General features: G+C 41.4%; 1 protein-coding gene across 7 annotated transcripts in view; it reads left to right on the top strand.

Annotated features, from left to right (window-relative positions):
• EPHA7 (EPH receptor A7) overlaps positions 1 to 16,132 on the top strand; it is a 234,920-nt gene that overhangs the window by 67,023 nt on the left and 151,765 nt on the right. For all 7 annotated transcript variants that reach the window (XM_060188665.1, XM_060188664.1, XM_060188663.1 and 4 more), the window contains exons 4-5: positions 1,805 to 1,960; positions 2,841 to 3,176. In XM_060188665.1, the coding sequence (XP_060044648.1) occupies positions 1,805 to 1,960; positions 2,841 to 3,176 (492 nt within the window). The remainder of the gene's footprint in view (positions 1 to 1,804; positions 1,961 to 2,840; positions 3,177 to 16,132) is intronic.

Genomic DNA, 16,132 nt, shown 5'->3' with positions numbered 1-16,132 from the left:
CACCAGTACCCAGCCCTGACACACATTTCTTTAGATCTGCATCAAGCTTCCTCCTCCTCTCCTCTCCTCCTCCGGGTGTACATGACGCACTGCACTTTGTTTTATGACCACTGCTCTGCTCCACACATTGTTGATAATATGTACAGTAAAATACAGTGAGAACTAAAGGACTTTTTCCTATTGAGAAATGCATGCTCCATATTTTATCCTGCTGTTCTGTTCTGTGGCAAAATGACATCTTTAGAAAGATTCTAAACCGTTTTATTAGTGTCGTCTTATTTTGTAATCAATCTCATTGCTTTCTCTATGCCTTGGATTTGTAGTTAGCACTACTTGAGGATACGTGGCCATCAATTAAGCTTCTTGCCTAATCCATTCATGTTATTTCTTCTTACCGAGGGAGCCAGCCATTGGGAGCTAACTTCTGAGGGCAGGAGTGAGTCAGACAGTTACAGTCAGACAGGCGTAGTTCTGCTTAAATACTTACACTCTACCGGAGGCAATGCAGCATGTCTTTAAGCTTCGAAGCTAGCTAAACTCTTTCGCTTTGTTCATATCAAGCAAAATCATTTTTCTCAATGCTCAAAAGATGTTTTTGCACTTTCAATCACATTAGGGTTATACTCTGAATATTCACCATGTGAACAAAAGTGGAGACACGTCAACTTATTTGCATGGAAATATACCAGCTCTATAAGGAGATCATTTTCTTCCCCTCAAGAGTGAAAATAGAGTTAAGTCCCTGAATGATGTCCACACTGAAAACAATAAGGGACTTTGAATTCAGCTGCATTGAAGGCATGCCCTGTGCTCACTGATCTGTCTCTTTGATTTACTAGTTTGCATTCCATCTGGATGTAACTGAATACCAGATGCACTTACACCAATCTCAGTTGATAAAAAATATATGAAATAGTGATTTAAGTTGCTAAATTTTATTGAGGATAAACATATAAAATGATGAATGATAATAAGTGATCATCCCTTTATTTGATTTAATTGCAGAAATGATCTAAATCAGCACAAGCACTTTTGTAGATGGTTAAGATATTCTCTGTACCTGTCTCCTTATTTCTGGGAGCAGTGCTGTGTGTAACCTTCCTCAGCAGAGGAGAGTCCGTCATCGTCTGTCTACCACTGTGGATGTTCTCTTACTTCTGATGTAATAAGCTTCTGTTCATAATGTTTCCTTACTAGCCAATAGGTCCATCTAGGAGGGAAAAAAAATACCTTGCCTTAGAAAGTTAGGCGTTAACTGTTTGAAATTGGCATAATGTCACCTACGGATCTGAAGGGACTATGTTGTCTTTTCAGATGAATTTTTTTTTTTTCCACCATAGTGATTGCTAGCCTGGAAATAAAAATGAATGTTTTTCAACACGCGTCACACTGACTCATAAAAAAGTGATTTACAAATATATTTGTTAAGTTGAGAAAGCATAACTTTGGAAGTGCTCTTCTACAGATTGTTATAAACATACTCACTGTATTGAAGTCAAAGTTACTCTGAATGACACAAAGCCCTCAGACTCGGTCTAAATAGATTACCTTTGTGTTTTGGGCTTAAGACATTGGATTTAAGCCAAGCAGAGTTGCAAGTGTGTCGTATCATTGGTTTTTAATATTTGGCTTTATAGAGTGTTACTGTAAAAGTGGGCTGATGTACATTGAAACGCATTTCTAACATAATGAGCTCTTTCTTTACCAATCACATATCCTATTTGTTCTTGGACAGATATTACATTAAAACGAGTTCTACTTGCTCTCATGTTCCCGTTTCTCTGTTTCTCTTTTGCATACCCAGCCTGTGGTCGCGGGTTCTACAAATCTTCCTCTCAGGATCTTCAGTGCTCTCGTTGTCCATCTCACAGTTTTTCTGATAAAGAGGGTTCCTCAAGATGTGAATGTGAAGATGGGTACTACAGGGCTCCCTCTGACCCACCATATGTTGCCTGCACAAGTAAGTTCAGAAAAGCAACATAAGAGACACGTTCTGATCTTCTTGACTCCTTTTGTCATCCTAGTGGCAGTTGTTGAATACCTGGATATAGTCTTAATTACTTAACAGTCTTCCAGGGTGAGAGACAATGAAACAATAATATACAAAAGATGTATTTGTGATCAACATTGCTGTTGTTTTCATAGCTACAAATTCAAGACTTCATAGATCTTTTGCATTCGTCTAATCAGAATCATAAAGAAGGTGGAACAGTTATTTCTCTTTCATGGATATGAATTATGATTAAAAAGTAACAGTTTCCGAGTTAAAATTCCATCATAAAAATTGAGCAAATCTCACCACTTGGTGCTTCAAGTAATGAGTGTTTGAGAGAAGTAATCCTAAGCCATCCTAGTTGTAAATCATTCTTGAGCACAGTAACAATGAATAGTTTTATTCTTTGTTATGCAATTAAAAGGAAGATTGTTTAAATACAGCACAAGAATTTCTTTAGGTGCTATAGCTGTTCTCTTTTTATTTGTTGGGGGTGGGGGGGCATAGCTAAGCCCCTGGAAAAAAGGGCAAAGGCAGTTGTCCTGTTTTCATGTCATGTTGGCATTCAGTGGAAAATAGACCAAGCCAAGTAAATTCAAGGAGGCTTTTTTTTTTCTCTTTTCTTTTCTTTTCTTTTCTTTCCTGTCTTTCTTCCTTTCTTTCTTTCTTTTTTTTTTTACAACTTCTGTACTAAGGTAATGAAACGTTTCTGTGGAAGAGAGAGCCAGAGTCCGACCTGGTTCAGTATATGACCCTTGCTCCAGTCTTTTTTTAACGTGTCAAGCACACCCTTCAGATTGTTTTCTTCTACTTTTATTTATTCATTGTTTATCTCTGGTTCCCAAAGGACCTCCATCCGCACCTCAGAACCTCATTTTCAACATCAACCAGACCACAGTAAGTTTGGAGTGGAGTCCTCCTGCGGACAATGGAGGAAGAAACGACGTGACCTACCGGGTACTGTGTAAACGATGTAGCTGGGAGCAAGGGGAGTGTGTCCCCTGTGGGAGTAACATTGGGTACATGCCTCAGCAGTCGGGGCTGGAAGATAACTATGTCACCGTTATGGACCTGCTGGCCCACGCAAATTACACCTTTGAAGTGGAAGCCGTGAACGGCGTTTCTGACTTAAGTCGTGCGCAGAGGCTCTTTGCTGCTGTCAGCGTCACCACTGGTCAAGCAGGTATGTTCTTAATGTTCGTCTTCATCAAGTGACCATGTGACTGTGTCCCTGAAGCGACTTGCTTGAGTGTTTAACTTGCTTACACACAATTCTTATTATTCCAGCTCGCTGATGACTTACATCTTTAACTTTTCTTGGCTATTCCTGCTGCTGTCTGTTAAGCCATTGCTAGGTACATTAACATCTGCTCTAGAGATGTGTGTGTGTGTGTGTGTGTGTGTGGGCAGATTGTGAAGCAGTTAAGATTGCTCTAAGATAAACAGACCTATGGGAAGATGTAGGAGAAGAAGGCAGCCTTGAACAAAGTGAGATGCAGAGTGTTTCCTGCAGTTGTATCTTTCTCTGTGTTTTGTGCCCGTGGTCAGAATCTGAGTGGTGAGAACAATGAAGGAGTTGCCCCCCCCCCCCCCCCCGGCTCACTTGTACTGACCAGTGGTTTCCATGTAGAAGGTAATCTTTATTCTACAGGCCAGACGTGTCAAGATTTACATACAGCTGTGTTCGTTCCATTAGTCAAATTGTGATGGTGTTCCAGTCTGTGGTGATTGGAATAAGTGCTTTTGAGATCTCAAGGGGAGTGTCAAGGAAAATGAATTAAAAAAACTATAATGGTCGTTCTGACTACGCAATTGTATCTCAACCTAAGAGCAGTTCTTACTGATTTTCTGCCTGGCATTTGAGATGCCTACTTTCATCCTTTGCTGTTCTAAGTATACTCTGGGAAATACAAATTGGGAAGGACGTTTCAGAAAATTGGAGGCTTTCTAGACTTTCAGTGAAATCTTATTACAGAGGGAAGCTTTAAAAGTTGGGGGATTTCTCAAAGCTTTTGAAAGATTCTTGCTGGCAAAGGAAGATGCTATGTTGTAGCCAAGTGCTGTGTCATCATCATTAATAAAATTGGAACTGCACAGGAGTGAATTTTGTGAGCATCCTAATGGGCTTATTCATAGGTCTTCTTGATCTTTGACTGGCTGTCAGAACTAACAAGTATTCTCCAAAATTTCTAGACATGGACTCATCTATTCCTTATTTCTATGTCAATTTTAGCAAAATGTTACCTACTTAAATTATATCTTCAGAATGAAGACAATGTTTGTTGTTTGGTATTTAGGATTTTAAATAGAACAGTGATTTCTCATTCTAAATATTTTACACTGGTATGTGTTTGTTAAAAAAAAAATCTCTTGCTGCAATTCAAATTTCCCATGTAGAAGTCCAGTTCTGAAGGTTAAACAAGATAGAAACTTGGTGATCTTCTCATTGTGGACACAAAGAAATTGACAGATAGATTGTGTCATTTATTTACTCAGAGCCTATTAACAATTCTTTTAAGATGCTGCTCTTATTAGATAATTTTACTTGTGTTTCTTTGTACCTTCACAGAGAATGGTCATAACTTATTTGGGCCGTGTGATTGTGAGGCTGGATTTTTCTTTGAGATTATTAATATCATGAATAAATAGCGCATATATATATATATTTATATATATGTGTGTGTGTGAATATAAATGAAAGATAACTGAATTCATACCATGAAGAGTTTTCCAAGTAGACTGGTTTCTTGATTTTTAAATAGACATTGCTTGTTTTTTCAATAAGTGTTCTAAAGGTTAATTGATTTTTCCATAAATTCTTAATCAAATCCCGATTCCTGGCAGTTAGCAAAAAAATGGCTTTAGACAATGATTCTGATCTGGTTAAAAGCAAATTAAATGTGTTTATTTTATGGTAGAAATAATTTAAGTGTGCAAACCAAGGGCATGACGCATTCCCAATTCTACACATATGCTATAGTAGAGCAACGTAGCTGGGGGGACCAGGTGGTCGCGGGCCTGGTTGAACGCACACCTTACCGTGCTCCGCTGACATGGGCTGGAACTCCCACTGCCTGCCTGCAGGGAAGCACTTGAGCACTGAAACAGGTCTGCAGGTCTTCCTCTGTCTCTCTACCTTTCTTCCTCCCCTCTCTTCTCATCTTCTCTCTGTCCTACCAGTTAAAAAAAATAAAGGAAAGAGAGAGGGGGGAGAGAGAGAGAGAATGGGCACCAGCTGAGGTGGGCACACAGCGCTGTCACAGTGCCAGCAATAACCCTGATGGAAATGATAATAATAATAAAAGAATTACATACTTGAAGTAAATTTTACGATATGAAGATTATACCTCTATAGTGCTTTCAAAACAATTTTTTTTTTCTTTTGCCTCCAGGGATATCACTGGGGCTCTGTGCCTGCACTATGAATCCACTGCTCCTGGAGGCCGTTTTTTCCATTTTATATGATAGGATAGAGAGAAGTTGAGAGAGGAGGGGGAGGTAGAGAGGGAGAGAGACTGAGAGACACCTGCAGACCTGCTTCACCTCTTCTGAAACCTCCCCCCCAAAGGTGGGGATCTGAGGGCTCGAATGGGGATCTTTGTACTATGTGCACTGAACCTGGTGTGCCGCCCGATGCTCTCGGAACCTTTTCTTGAAGATGGGGTTTACAGCACAGTTACTAGTGGGTTTACCTCTCATTTTCCTTGGTAGGCAAATCTGGAGATCAAACCCTCCCCACCCCCAAATTATCCCTCTTCCAGTCATCATGCAACAAGGCCTACTCTCCCTCCTTCCCAGCGTCCCTTCTCCCTACTCTCCCTCCTTCCCAGCGTCCCTTCTCCCTACTCTCCCTCCTTCCCAGCGTCCCTTCTCCCTACTCTCCCTCCTTCCCAGTGTCCCTTCTCCCTACTCTCCCTCCTTCCCAGCATTCCTTCTCCCTGCTCTCCCTCCTTCCCAGTGTCCCTTCCCCAGAGCCCTGGGCTCTGCTGACATATAACACTTACACCTTCAAGCTTCACTTTATACTTTCTCTTTCTGTCTTTGGTTCTTGAATTCCATCAGTAAGGGAAATAAGAAAGTCAACAGTCAAACCAGCACTTTTATACTAAAATACAAGCCAGTAGTAACCTTTTCTGCTTTCAAAAGGAATGCATGACAATAAGGCAGAGAACTATAGTGACGGAGAAATTTGATTCCTTTTTAACAGAGGAAATTGAGAACATGCCTGCGTCTGTCTCACTGAATCCTTATAGCTACTTCTTGCCACTAAGAACATTTTTGAACTTTTTAAGTGAATTCTTCCTAGAGGAAGAATTTCTTTCTCTGTGCTCATGAGCATTGATGGGGATCTTTGATGTCCTTGAGATCCTGATTTTCACTAGCCAAACATCAAGCTTATGTTGGAGTCACTCCAGTGACAAACTGAATCTGGATCTCTAGCCAGTTAACCCGCCTCATCAGCAGGCTTAAGGATGCCCAATATTAAACAAAGATTCACGGCAGGGACTTGCACCCAGCGTCTGAAGGGCAGGTTCACTCTGCAGCCCTTCGGCTGTTAAGTCTATGGCTGGAGACCTCATGCCAGTGTCTGTAAAGCCCAAACCCCATGGCCATCCCCTTTGACAGTGCTGAGAGTAGGTGTGAGGCTCTTGCTCTCACCTCTGCTCTGCCTCTTACCGGGTCTGTGCATTATGTACATAAAATGGGGGGGGGGACCATGATACTTTTTATCTTGAATTATACTGTCTGAAAGGCACCTTCAAAAAATTGTTGTCATCCAGTGATTACTGCAGTGAGCAGCTAAACGGATGTGGATAAGCCCTCCTTATACACACTGCCCTGAGACCTTGTCAAGACAAGAGGAGATGAGATTGTTATTAAATACTGGAGAACTAGTGAGTGCTTGTGATTGGCCATTAGAGGCTATGACATGAGAAGGGGGGAAAAAAGTCAATTTGTTTGGCCTATAAATATGTGAATAGTGTCTGGTCACAGAGCATTTTACAACTGAGCTTACTTAAACCCTTACTTAGTTTTAAGCTGATAAGCATGTAGAGGAAGACGGTATAAGCTGTTCAAATTAAAGTGGTTTTTATGCTTATCAAAAACGCATGACCCGGGCAAACTGATTGAAATATACTGAGTTATTTTGTTTTGCTGGGTATCAACTGGTGTATTAGCTGCAAACTGTTGTTTTCGCTGGGCTGGCTACACGGGCGGGTAACAGATGACCAGGGACTCATGGTTGAGCTGTACACAGTATCTCTTTATTCATGCAGGATGCAGCACAATCTATACCAAGCTAAGCTAAACTAACTACAAACAATCTTGTCCTTATAAATATACTAGCCCAGTAGGGTGGGAACAGGATGCGATGCAGAGAGGGTGGAGAGAAAAGTGACTGGTGAAAATCAGGGTATGACAAGGAGAGGGGGCGGAGCAGGCAAGAATTCTACCACTGAACCACCAATGCCCTGGAGGGAGGGTGGTGCTTGTTAACAGAGGTTATGTAAATAGAATGAAGTGGTTATATAAATAGAATGAAGTGGTTATATAAATAGAATGCAGGGGGGATAAAACCAAATGAAACAGAAGGGTTTTTTTAAAAGCATACCAACAATTCCCCCTTTCTTTTTAACTAATGGTCATAGTATCAGGATTGTGGGGTGAACAGAAACCTATATCGTACAGGCGTTTTCAAAAGAACTGGCATAAGACATGGAAAACAAAATAGGCGAGCAGCAATAACCAGTGTGATCCCAAGGGGAACGTTTCTTGTCTCAAAGGGCAAGGCCTAGCAGGCAAAAGGGCATTTCTTGCCTCTGGGAGCGCTTCATGCCTCTGGGGGGCATCTCTTGCCTCAAAGGGCATTGCCTGCCTCTGTGGGCATCTCTTGCCTCTTGGGGCGCTTCATGCCTCTGAGGGCATAACCTAATAAAGAGGGGGAGATTTCTGCCTCTGGGGAAGAGCCTGCAGGCGAGGGGACATGGTCTATAAAGTCTCAAGGCAATTGGCTGAAGTTAGTCTTTGAGAAACACAGCAGCATGTACCAGTAAGTCCGATGGAGGTGTCAGTCCAAAGTAGCTGACCACAGAAGAAAATGCCAGAGGATGAAACGCTGCACGTCTGTCTCGATGGGGAATGTCGGCCACCAGAATTCTGCTTTTCTGTAGAGAGTGAGCTTTGGAGTCTGTGAATCTGTTTCTTCAGGTCCTGCAGGTCACATCATTGGTTTCCAGGGGTGTGTTGTAGTCATTCCATCTTATGGGCGATGTCAGAGAACAGGATCCAAATGGATTTCCAGGAATTCCATTTGAGTAGATGTTTTTTCATGTGAAGACTTGACAGCTGAAATTCACTTACTTGTCAAACAAAACTTGTAGCAGATTAGAAGTTTACTATAATTGATAACTCCATTATAATTGGAAGTCCTTTCTAGTATGATTTTAAGGTTGTTTAAACAGTTTAAACTCAATAAAATGTGGAAAGGTAAACAGAAGAACCAGGGTAGAAGCCTCAGGCATGAGAATAATTAACATAATCATTGCACTATCTGCCCTGCCCATAACTCATACAGTTTTCAGGATTAAACGTTTCAGATTCATGTCAAGATGTAAAAGAGAAATCAAAGGAGGGAAAAAACAATTTTTTGGATTGTTTCTGGATGTCTCTAGAAATCATGGCTGCGTCCAGCATTTTTTTTTTTTAAGTCAATGTCAAACAAAAATTCAGTCATTCAAATCACTCTCTTACGAAACAGATCTCACCATGTAGCAGTCCTAGTCCAAAAAGCTCCTCGAAATTCCATTTAGGATGCTTCTGACTGTTCCTGCAGGACTGCAGGCACCCATTTTTTAAAAAGTGTCTTCCCATCGAAGAAAGAATCCAATCAGGAGAGTAGAACTAACCACGTGTCTCCATTCTTGGGGACTGACAGGGTACTGGAGAACGCTCCTCAAACTAGAGTAGTCCTTCTCCATGGGAAACATTCAAGAAGAAGTCCAGAAAGTCCCAGGGGAAATCCCCATGCATATCCCAAGGTCTACGATCACGGTCATAAAGAACCAAATTGTGGCCTGGAGCAAAATGTAGTCCTTTTCCTCAGGAAACATGGGAGAGGGAATCCAGAAAGTCCAAGGAGAAATCTCTGTACATCTCCCAAGCTCTATGATTAGGGTCACAAGAAACCAAAGTTCCTGGTCAGGGAAACAAAGTGTGGCCCAGAGCAAAATGTTCCAGAGACAGAGTAACTGTCTCATGATGAAACAGTAGAGGCTTTGGCAAACCTCTTCATAAGTAGAAGAGAAGACCATAGTGCATAGGTAGGTCTTCACTTATCTGGGAGTTGTGCAGGTCCGGTCCCACGTTGTAGGAGCCATATGTTGACGGGCGGGTAACAGAAGACCAGGGACTCATGGTTGAGCTGTACGCAGTATCTCTTTATTCATGCAGGACGCAGTGCAATCTATACCGAGCTAAGCTAAACTAACTACAAACAATCTTGTCCTTATAAATATACTAGCCCAGTAGGGTGGGAACAGGATGTGAAGTAGAGAGGGTGGAGAGAAAAGTGACTGGTGAAAATCAGGGTGTGACAAGGAGAGGGGGGTGGAGCAGGCAAGAATTCTACCACTGAACCACCAATGCCTTGGAGGGAGGGTGGTGCTTGTTAACAGAGGTTATGTAAATAGAATACAGTGTTATCTAAATAGAATGCAGGGGGGATAAAACCAAATGAAACAGAAGGGGTTTTTTTAAAGCATACCAACAGCAAACCATTCATCCCCACAATCAACAAATTAGATAATTGAAGACTTAAACAAGGTATGCTATAGAGGAAATAACCCAGTGTAAACTAGAGAAACCAGTGTCTAAACTGCGCATGAGCACGTGACCTCACTTAAGGGTTACGTTCTTACTCTCCATTCCATAGGGAGAACCACTTGAGTAAAATACAGTCTTTGTGCCGTGACTTTTTAAAAATTTTATGTTGGCATCATTTAATGCCAGTAACAACTGTACCATTGGTCTCTGTATTATTGACTGCAGATCACTGATGATTGAATATTATGTCTACAGTTTCTGTATTTTAATGTGATAGATAACAGAATGTGGTAGAAAGAAAGCATTGTGAAGGAATTCAAGTGAAAATAGTCACCTCTTCAAGGAGGGTGGCATAGCAAGGTGAGCTCTGTGGGCAGCAGTCATGGATACTGGAGTTATGTCAGGAGGACGTGCCTTGGGGGTCAGTCAGCATCTTCAGCCTAGAGGAGAAAGCAGGACTGAACAGAGAAGCTCACTGAGACACTCAGCTCCTCAGGACTCTCTAAACTCCTAACGGCTTCCAGGTTATCTAGGTTGAATATTTCCTAGCAAACTCACATCTCCTTATTGCTTGAACTTGCTCGGCAGACCCTGAGTGTGGATCGAAGCAAGGAGTTTTTCAGACCAGGTAGTTATAAAGGGCACGCACGCAGGCTGACCGAGGCCAGCTTCTGTAGCATCTGTGGTGTGCAGCAGCTAAGTTCTTCAGTGCCTCACCTGAGGAATATTCAAGGAATGTGGGTAGTCTGCCCCAGCATCCATGGCAGATAGTTAAATCATTCAAGACAGCCAGAGGAGCAGAGGTCAGACAGTGTTGTAGGGCAGTGGCATAAACTGAATGGACATGGATTTGTGGGAAGAACTGTTGAGACCAATTTTTAATTTTAAATTTCTTTTAGGAGAACATTTTTTTTTTCCCTGTGGGGGGGGATGACAGTTTTGCAACAGCCAAATGACGGAACTGATTCTCCTTGAATGTGTAAACTTCCATTATCTTCCAAAGAACTTTTGAGGGATTAGCTTGTTAAGAAGAAATATCTTTTCTGCTTATCCATGGTTCCTGTGGGGGTGGGCAGGTGTCAGTGTGTGCAGAAAACATTTTCTGAAACAGGAGCAATCGGATACTCCCTTAATTCCCTACAAAGATCCCTTATTCAGTTCCTCTCAGAATAGGAACTCCTTACGCTTCCCTCCACCAGCAGCTGTGTTATGTGTATTGCTGGAGGTTTATAATGTACTGGTGAGCACGTGGCATCATTAAAATCGCAGGTATGTTAGTGAAGTTGGCAGGGCAAGTACGAACACCACTTTCAGGCTGCAGTTGAAGCTGAAGGTGTGTGACTTTATGAAGGTCACAAGGTAAATGATCTAAGCCTGACCTGGGCCATTACAATAGAGTGTGCTGCTTACCTCAGAACTATTAAGTATTGTATAATCTTATTATCAACAACCAAGCTAAAGTATTTAGTTCTACATTTTTTTTTTAACATGGTAACTTGCAGATTGTTTCAATGCTCTGGTGACAAATCATTGTTCAAAGAAAATGGGACCTACCAGGAATATTTCCTGAGGATATAAATGACAAATATGATCTCAGAAATAAAGCGCTGGTAATTTAGCCTTGCCTCTGGCTATGGATTTTTACTGTCTTTCTTCAGGAAACATTAAAGATAATCCTACCATATTTTAATTTGACTAATTTCCCCTATGCTTCCAAATGCCCAGATCTTATTTCCCTGTCAAAATTAAGATTTACTTCACTATTCCCTCACTTAGATTTGTAATGTTTATATTGTGTTCTACGCGAAACATAACCAAAACGTTCTAGGATACAGTATTAGACATAAGCCGGATTCTATGAGAAGAGAGAGTAAGAAATGTGTTTCCTACCTTTGTCAGAAAGGGCTCCTCTCACGTATATTAATGCCAGTTGTCTTGAGATTTTTTTTTTTTTCCCTCATAAATACACTCAGATGCTATCTCCTCAGTGATTTAAACTGGTAGGCCATCAAGTTATGTGCCCTCTAAGGAAAATACATTAATTCTAAGTCGATATGTTTTGATGTATGTTCGGGATTTACGAGCTTGTTTTGTGCATTGTGGACACATCATGCTAATAAAACAGATTTCTTATTTGTGGACATTTACTGATTATATTGAGTAAAACTAAATGAAGCATTCTTGAATGAGTGAATCTAAAGGCAAAAGATGATGGTACAAATATGTTTCAGGAATGGAAAGGAGAAGTATGTTTAGGACACTTGGAAAGATATATACGTATATATACACTTAGCCTGCAACACGCCAGTCCACTGAATAGAATTCCTTAGAGAGGAAGTTTTTCAGAATAGGCATTTTGGCTTCTAATTACTTTGTACACTTGATAGGCCTGGACAACAGAGCTCCCTTTCCCATATGATTTCATGCCTTCGGACAGGATATTTTACACATCTATATGTTTTTCTTTTCTTTTTTCTTCTCTTCTCTTCTCTTCTGTTCTTTTATGACTTTTTCCTTCAGGGTTATCGCTGGGGCTCGTGCCTGTACCGTGAATCCACTGCTCCTTGAGGCCATGTTTTCCCATTTTGTTGCCCTTTTATTATTGTTGTCATTGATGTTGTTGTTGTTGGATAAGACAGAGAGGGAAATCAAGAGAGGAGGGGAGGCAGAGAGGGGGAGAGAAAGAGAGACACCTGCAATTCTGCTTCACCACCTGTGAAGCGACCCCCCTGCAGGTGGGGAGCCCAGGGCTCCAATCAGGATCCTTACCCTGGTCTTTGCGCTTTGCATCATGTGCGTTTAACCTGCTGCACTACTGCCTGGCCCCCCCTACATTGCTTTTGTAAGAGCACTTTTAAACTTTGTTGCTAACATTTAAGTCATTCACATTGAAGTGATTTTCTGAAGTTACTCATTTAAAAAAATAAGTGTAAGTAGTCGGACGGTAACACAGTGGGTTAAGCGCACTTGGCGCAAAGCGCAAGGACCAGCATGAAGATCCCGGTTCGAGCCCCCGGCTCCCAACCTGCAGGGGAGTTGCTTCACAGGTGGTGAAGCAGGTCTGCAGGTGTCTGTCTTTCTCTCCCCCCCTCTGTCTTCCCCTCCTCTCTCCATTTCTCTCTGTCTTATCCAACAACGATGACATCAACAACAACTACAATAACAATAAAAAACAAGGGCTATAAAATAAATATATTTTATAAATAGGAAATAAATAAATATGAAATTCTATAAAAAGGAAATAAATATTAAAAAAATGTAAGTGTAGAAATGTTTAAGATACTTTTAGTAGCTATCAGTAATATAAGTGTAGAGATGTTTAAGATACTTTTAGTGGCTATCAGTAATGAAATCATCAAGAAAAAAATTTTTTTTTCCATACCATAGACTAGGTTTTCACTATGGTAAGAGTGAGTCTGCTGTTGATACTAAAACCTAGACCCTCCTGAGTCTGTCGAATGTGATGCTCATTTTTCTTCAGGTAAAGATCATGTCTCTGCACAGTATTTTTCTATCCCAAACTTACAATAGAAATCAAGAGAAGATTATCTATGAAGCAATACACTCTTAAGTAAGCATCCTGTGCATTTTTGCAAATTCCCTATCTGAAATGTTTGCTTTCCATTTGAGACTCAGAATGTGAGAAAACAGTTGAAGCTCTCTGCTCTTAGGATCTAGTTCCAGTTACATCTTTGCAAATCTGTCAAATGAATACATAACTTATTTCTATATTATGTGGCGTGAAGACATTTGTTTCTTAATTATTTTAGATGGCTTTTTTTTAATTTCTTTACTGGAGAGTTAATGGTTTACAGTTGACAGTAAAATACAATAGTTCGTACAAGCGTAACATTCCCTAGTTCCACGTAACAATTCAACCCCGACTAGGTCCTCCTCTGCCATCAATGCTCCAAGACCTGAACCCTCCCCCCAACCCCAGAGTCTTTTACTTTGGTGCAATATACCAACTCCAGTCCAAGGTCTGCTGTGTGTTTTCGCTTCTGATCTTGTTTTTCAACTTCTGCCTATGAGTGAGATCATCCCATATTCATCCAGAATGAGTTTCTTTAATTATGATTCAGTGTAGTTATATCTAAGTTATATAGTAAATATACAAGATAATAATTTCCTCTGTAAGTGTCTGTTGTCTTGAAAATTGATTTATTTATATTTTAACTTAGTTTTCAGTTATAATTTAGTATTGAGCTAGAGACTCAGAACTCATGTTTAAAGAAGTGCGGAAATGTTGATGTAACAGACAGTCCATTTTGCAAACTTATACCAGTTTTTGTATTTTGAAAATCTGGAAATGGCATGATTGCTACCTTCCTGCCTGATCATGACATTGTAGTGGCACGGAGGTCAAAACCTGTGAACTTTTTATTCGGACTTAAGCTTTTCTTAAATTATTTTATCTCAGTTCCTTTTAGTGGATATTTCAGGGTCTGGGTGGTAAGAATTATTTTGTGCCATTTCTCTTTTGTAAAACAGCTCTGACCTATAATGTGTTCTCCATCCCCAAATCCACTGGTCGAAGTCCTAATCCCCAGTGTAACTGCAACTGAAGAGAGAGAGAGCGGAAAGGAAGGGAGATCACGTGGGTATAGCCCTGATCCCACAGTGGTTGTGTCTGTGTAGGAACAAACCCCAGAGCCTTTGCCTCATGTGTGCAGCTGCCTCCTCCTCCTCATGTCCTCCTCACTCTCATCTCCTTATCATATTCTCCTTATCTCCTCCTCCTCCTCATCTCCTCTTCTCCTCCTCCTCATCACCTCTTCCTCATCTCCTTATCTCTTCTTCCTCCTCTTTTTTTTAATATTTATTTTTATTTATTCCCTTTTGTTGCCCTTGTTGTTTTATTGTTGTAGTTATTATTGTTGTCGTTGTTGGATAGGACAGAGAGAAATGGAGAGAGGAGGGTCAGACAGAGAGGAGGAGAGAAAGACAGACACCTGCAGACCTGCTTCACCGCCTGGGAAGCGACTCCCCTGCAGGTGGGGAGCCGGGGCTCGAACCGGGATCCTTATGCCGGTCCCTGAGCTTTGCGCCACCTGCGCTCAACCCGCTGCGCTACAGCCCGACTCCCTGCTTCCTCCTCTTTCTCTCTTCCTCCTCTTCTGTCTCTCTCCATGTCTTTTCTATGATCTTATTCTCTCCCTCTCTTTCTGTCATGTCATTCTCTCTCTCTCCTTCTCCCTCTTTATCTTTTTTCTCCTCTCTCTCCCTTTCCCCCTTTCTCTTTGTCCCCTCCACCCCCCCCCCTCCACACATGCACACTGAAAGGCCTTATTAGCATCCACTGGGATAGCTATTGGGCATGAGCCAGGAAGAAAGACCTCAGCATCTGAACATCGCCAGGACTTTGTTGGTCTGCTTCTAAGACCCCTTCTGTTTCATTGGTTTGGTCCCCCCTGCTTGGCACTGCGTTCTATTTACATCACCAATGTTAACTAAGCACCGCCCTGCCTCCGGGACATTGGTTTAATCCTCACTGGCTCACACTTTCTCCTTCTCCCCACCCCCTATTCTACGTACTTCCTTGTTCCTGACTCTTCCGACTCAGGAGAGAGGCAGGACAGAATTGTGTTGTGATTAGAAGAGATTGGATTGTTGAACCGCATCCCCGCTCATCCATGAAGAGATACTGCTCCCCAGCTCAGCCATGAGTCCCTGGTCGTCTCTCTCTCCCACCCACGAAGCAAGCCCGACAGCACTTGTTTTAGTACTTTCAGCCTCTAGAACTGTGATAAAATTTCTGTTTTTTTAAATAACTGCTTTGTGGAGTTTTACTATTGTATCTGGGGCATAAAGATCCTGATACCTATCCCTCAGAGAATTTATTTCAAGCATATGATTTTGAAGAAAATTATTTATTTTCATTATTAGGATAACAAAGGTGTCCACCCTTCAATGATGGAGCAAGAAACGGGAGTTGTAGAAATCTTACAGGATTTATGATTTCCTCTCCATAGAAAGTTACGCAATTTACTTACTTCAGTGTAGAGGCAAGTGTAGTAGGCCAGCAGTGATCTTCTGGCACGGAAAACTGTTGTTAGCAGAGTCAGCTTATCATCTAATGAATTCTAGACAATGCCATGTAGAGGGAAGGTGAGTATCCAGCACGAGTGAGCTGTGCGTGTTGCTATTGACTTGAAGCATACACAGCTTGTCACACGCCGGGCGTGTTCAGCCAGCGATCTCTGCCTGGTTGAGAAGTGAAGGCTGCTTCGAGATCTTCATATCAGAGAGTCTTTAACAGTTTTATACTTTGGAGAGTTGTATTGAAACTTGCAGAATTTAGACTTCCTTTGAATG

This window comes from Erinaceus europaeus, chromosome 4 (assembly GCF_950295315.1).
Source record: "Erinaceus europaeus chromosome 4, mEriEur2.1, whole genome shotgun sequence".
Lineage (NCBI taxonomy): Eukaryota > Metazoa > Chordata > Mammalia > Eulipotyphla > Erinaceidae > Erinaceus > Erinaceus europaeus.
This window is presented reverse-complemented; position numbering and strand designations above follow the sequence as displayed.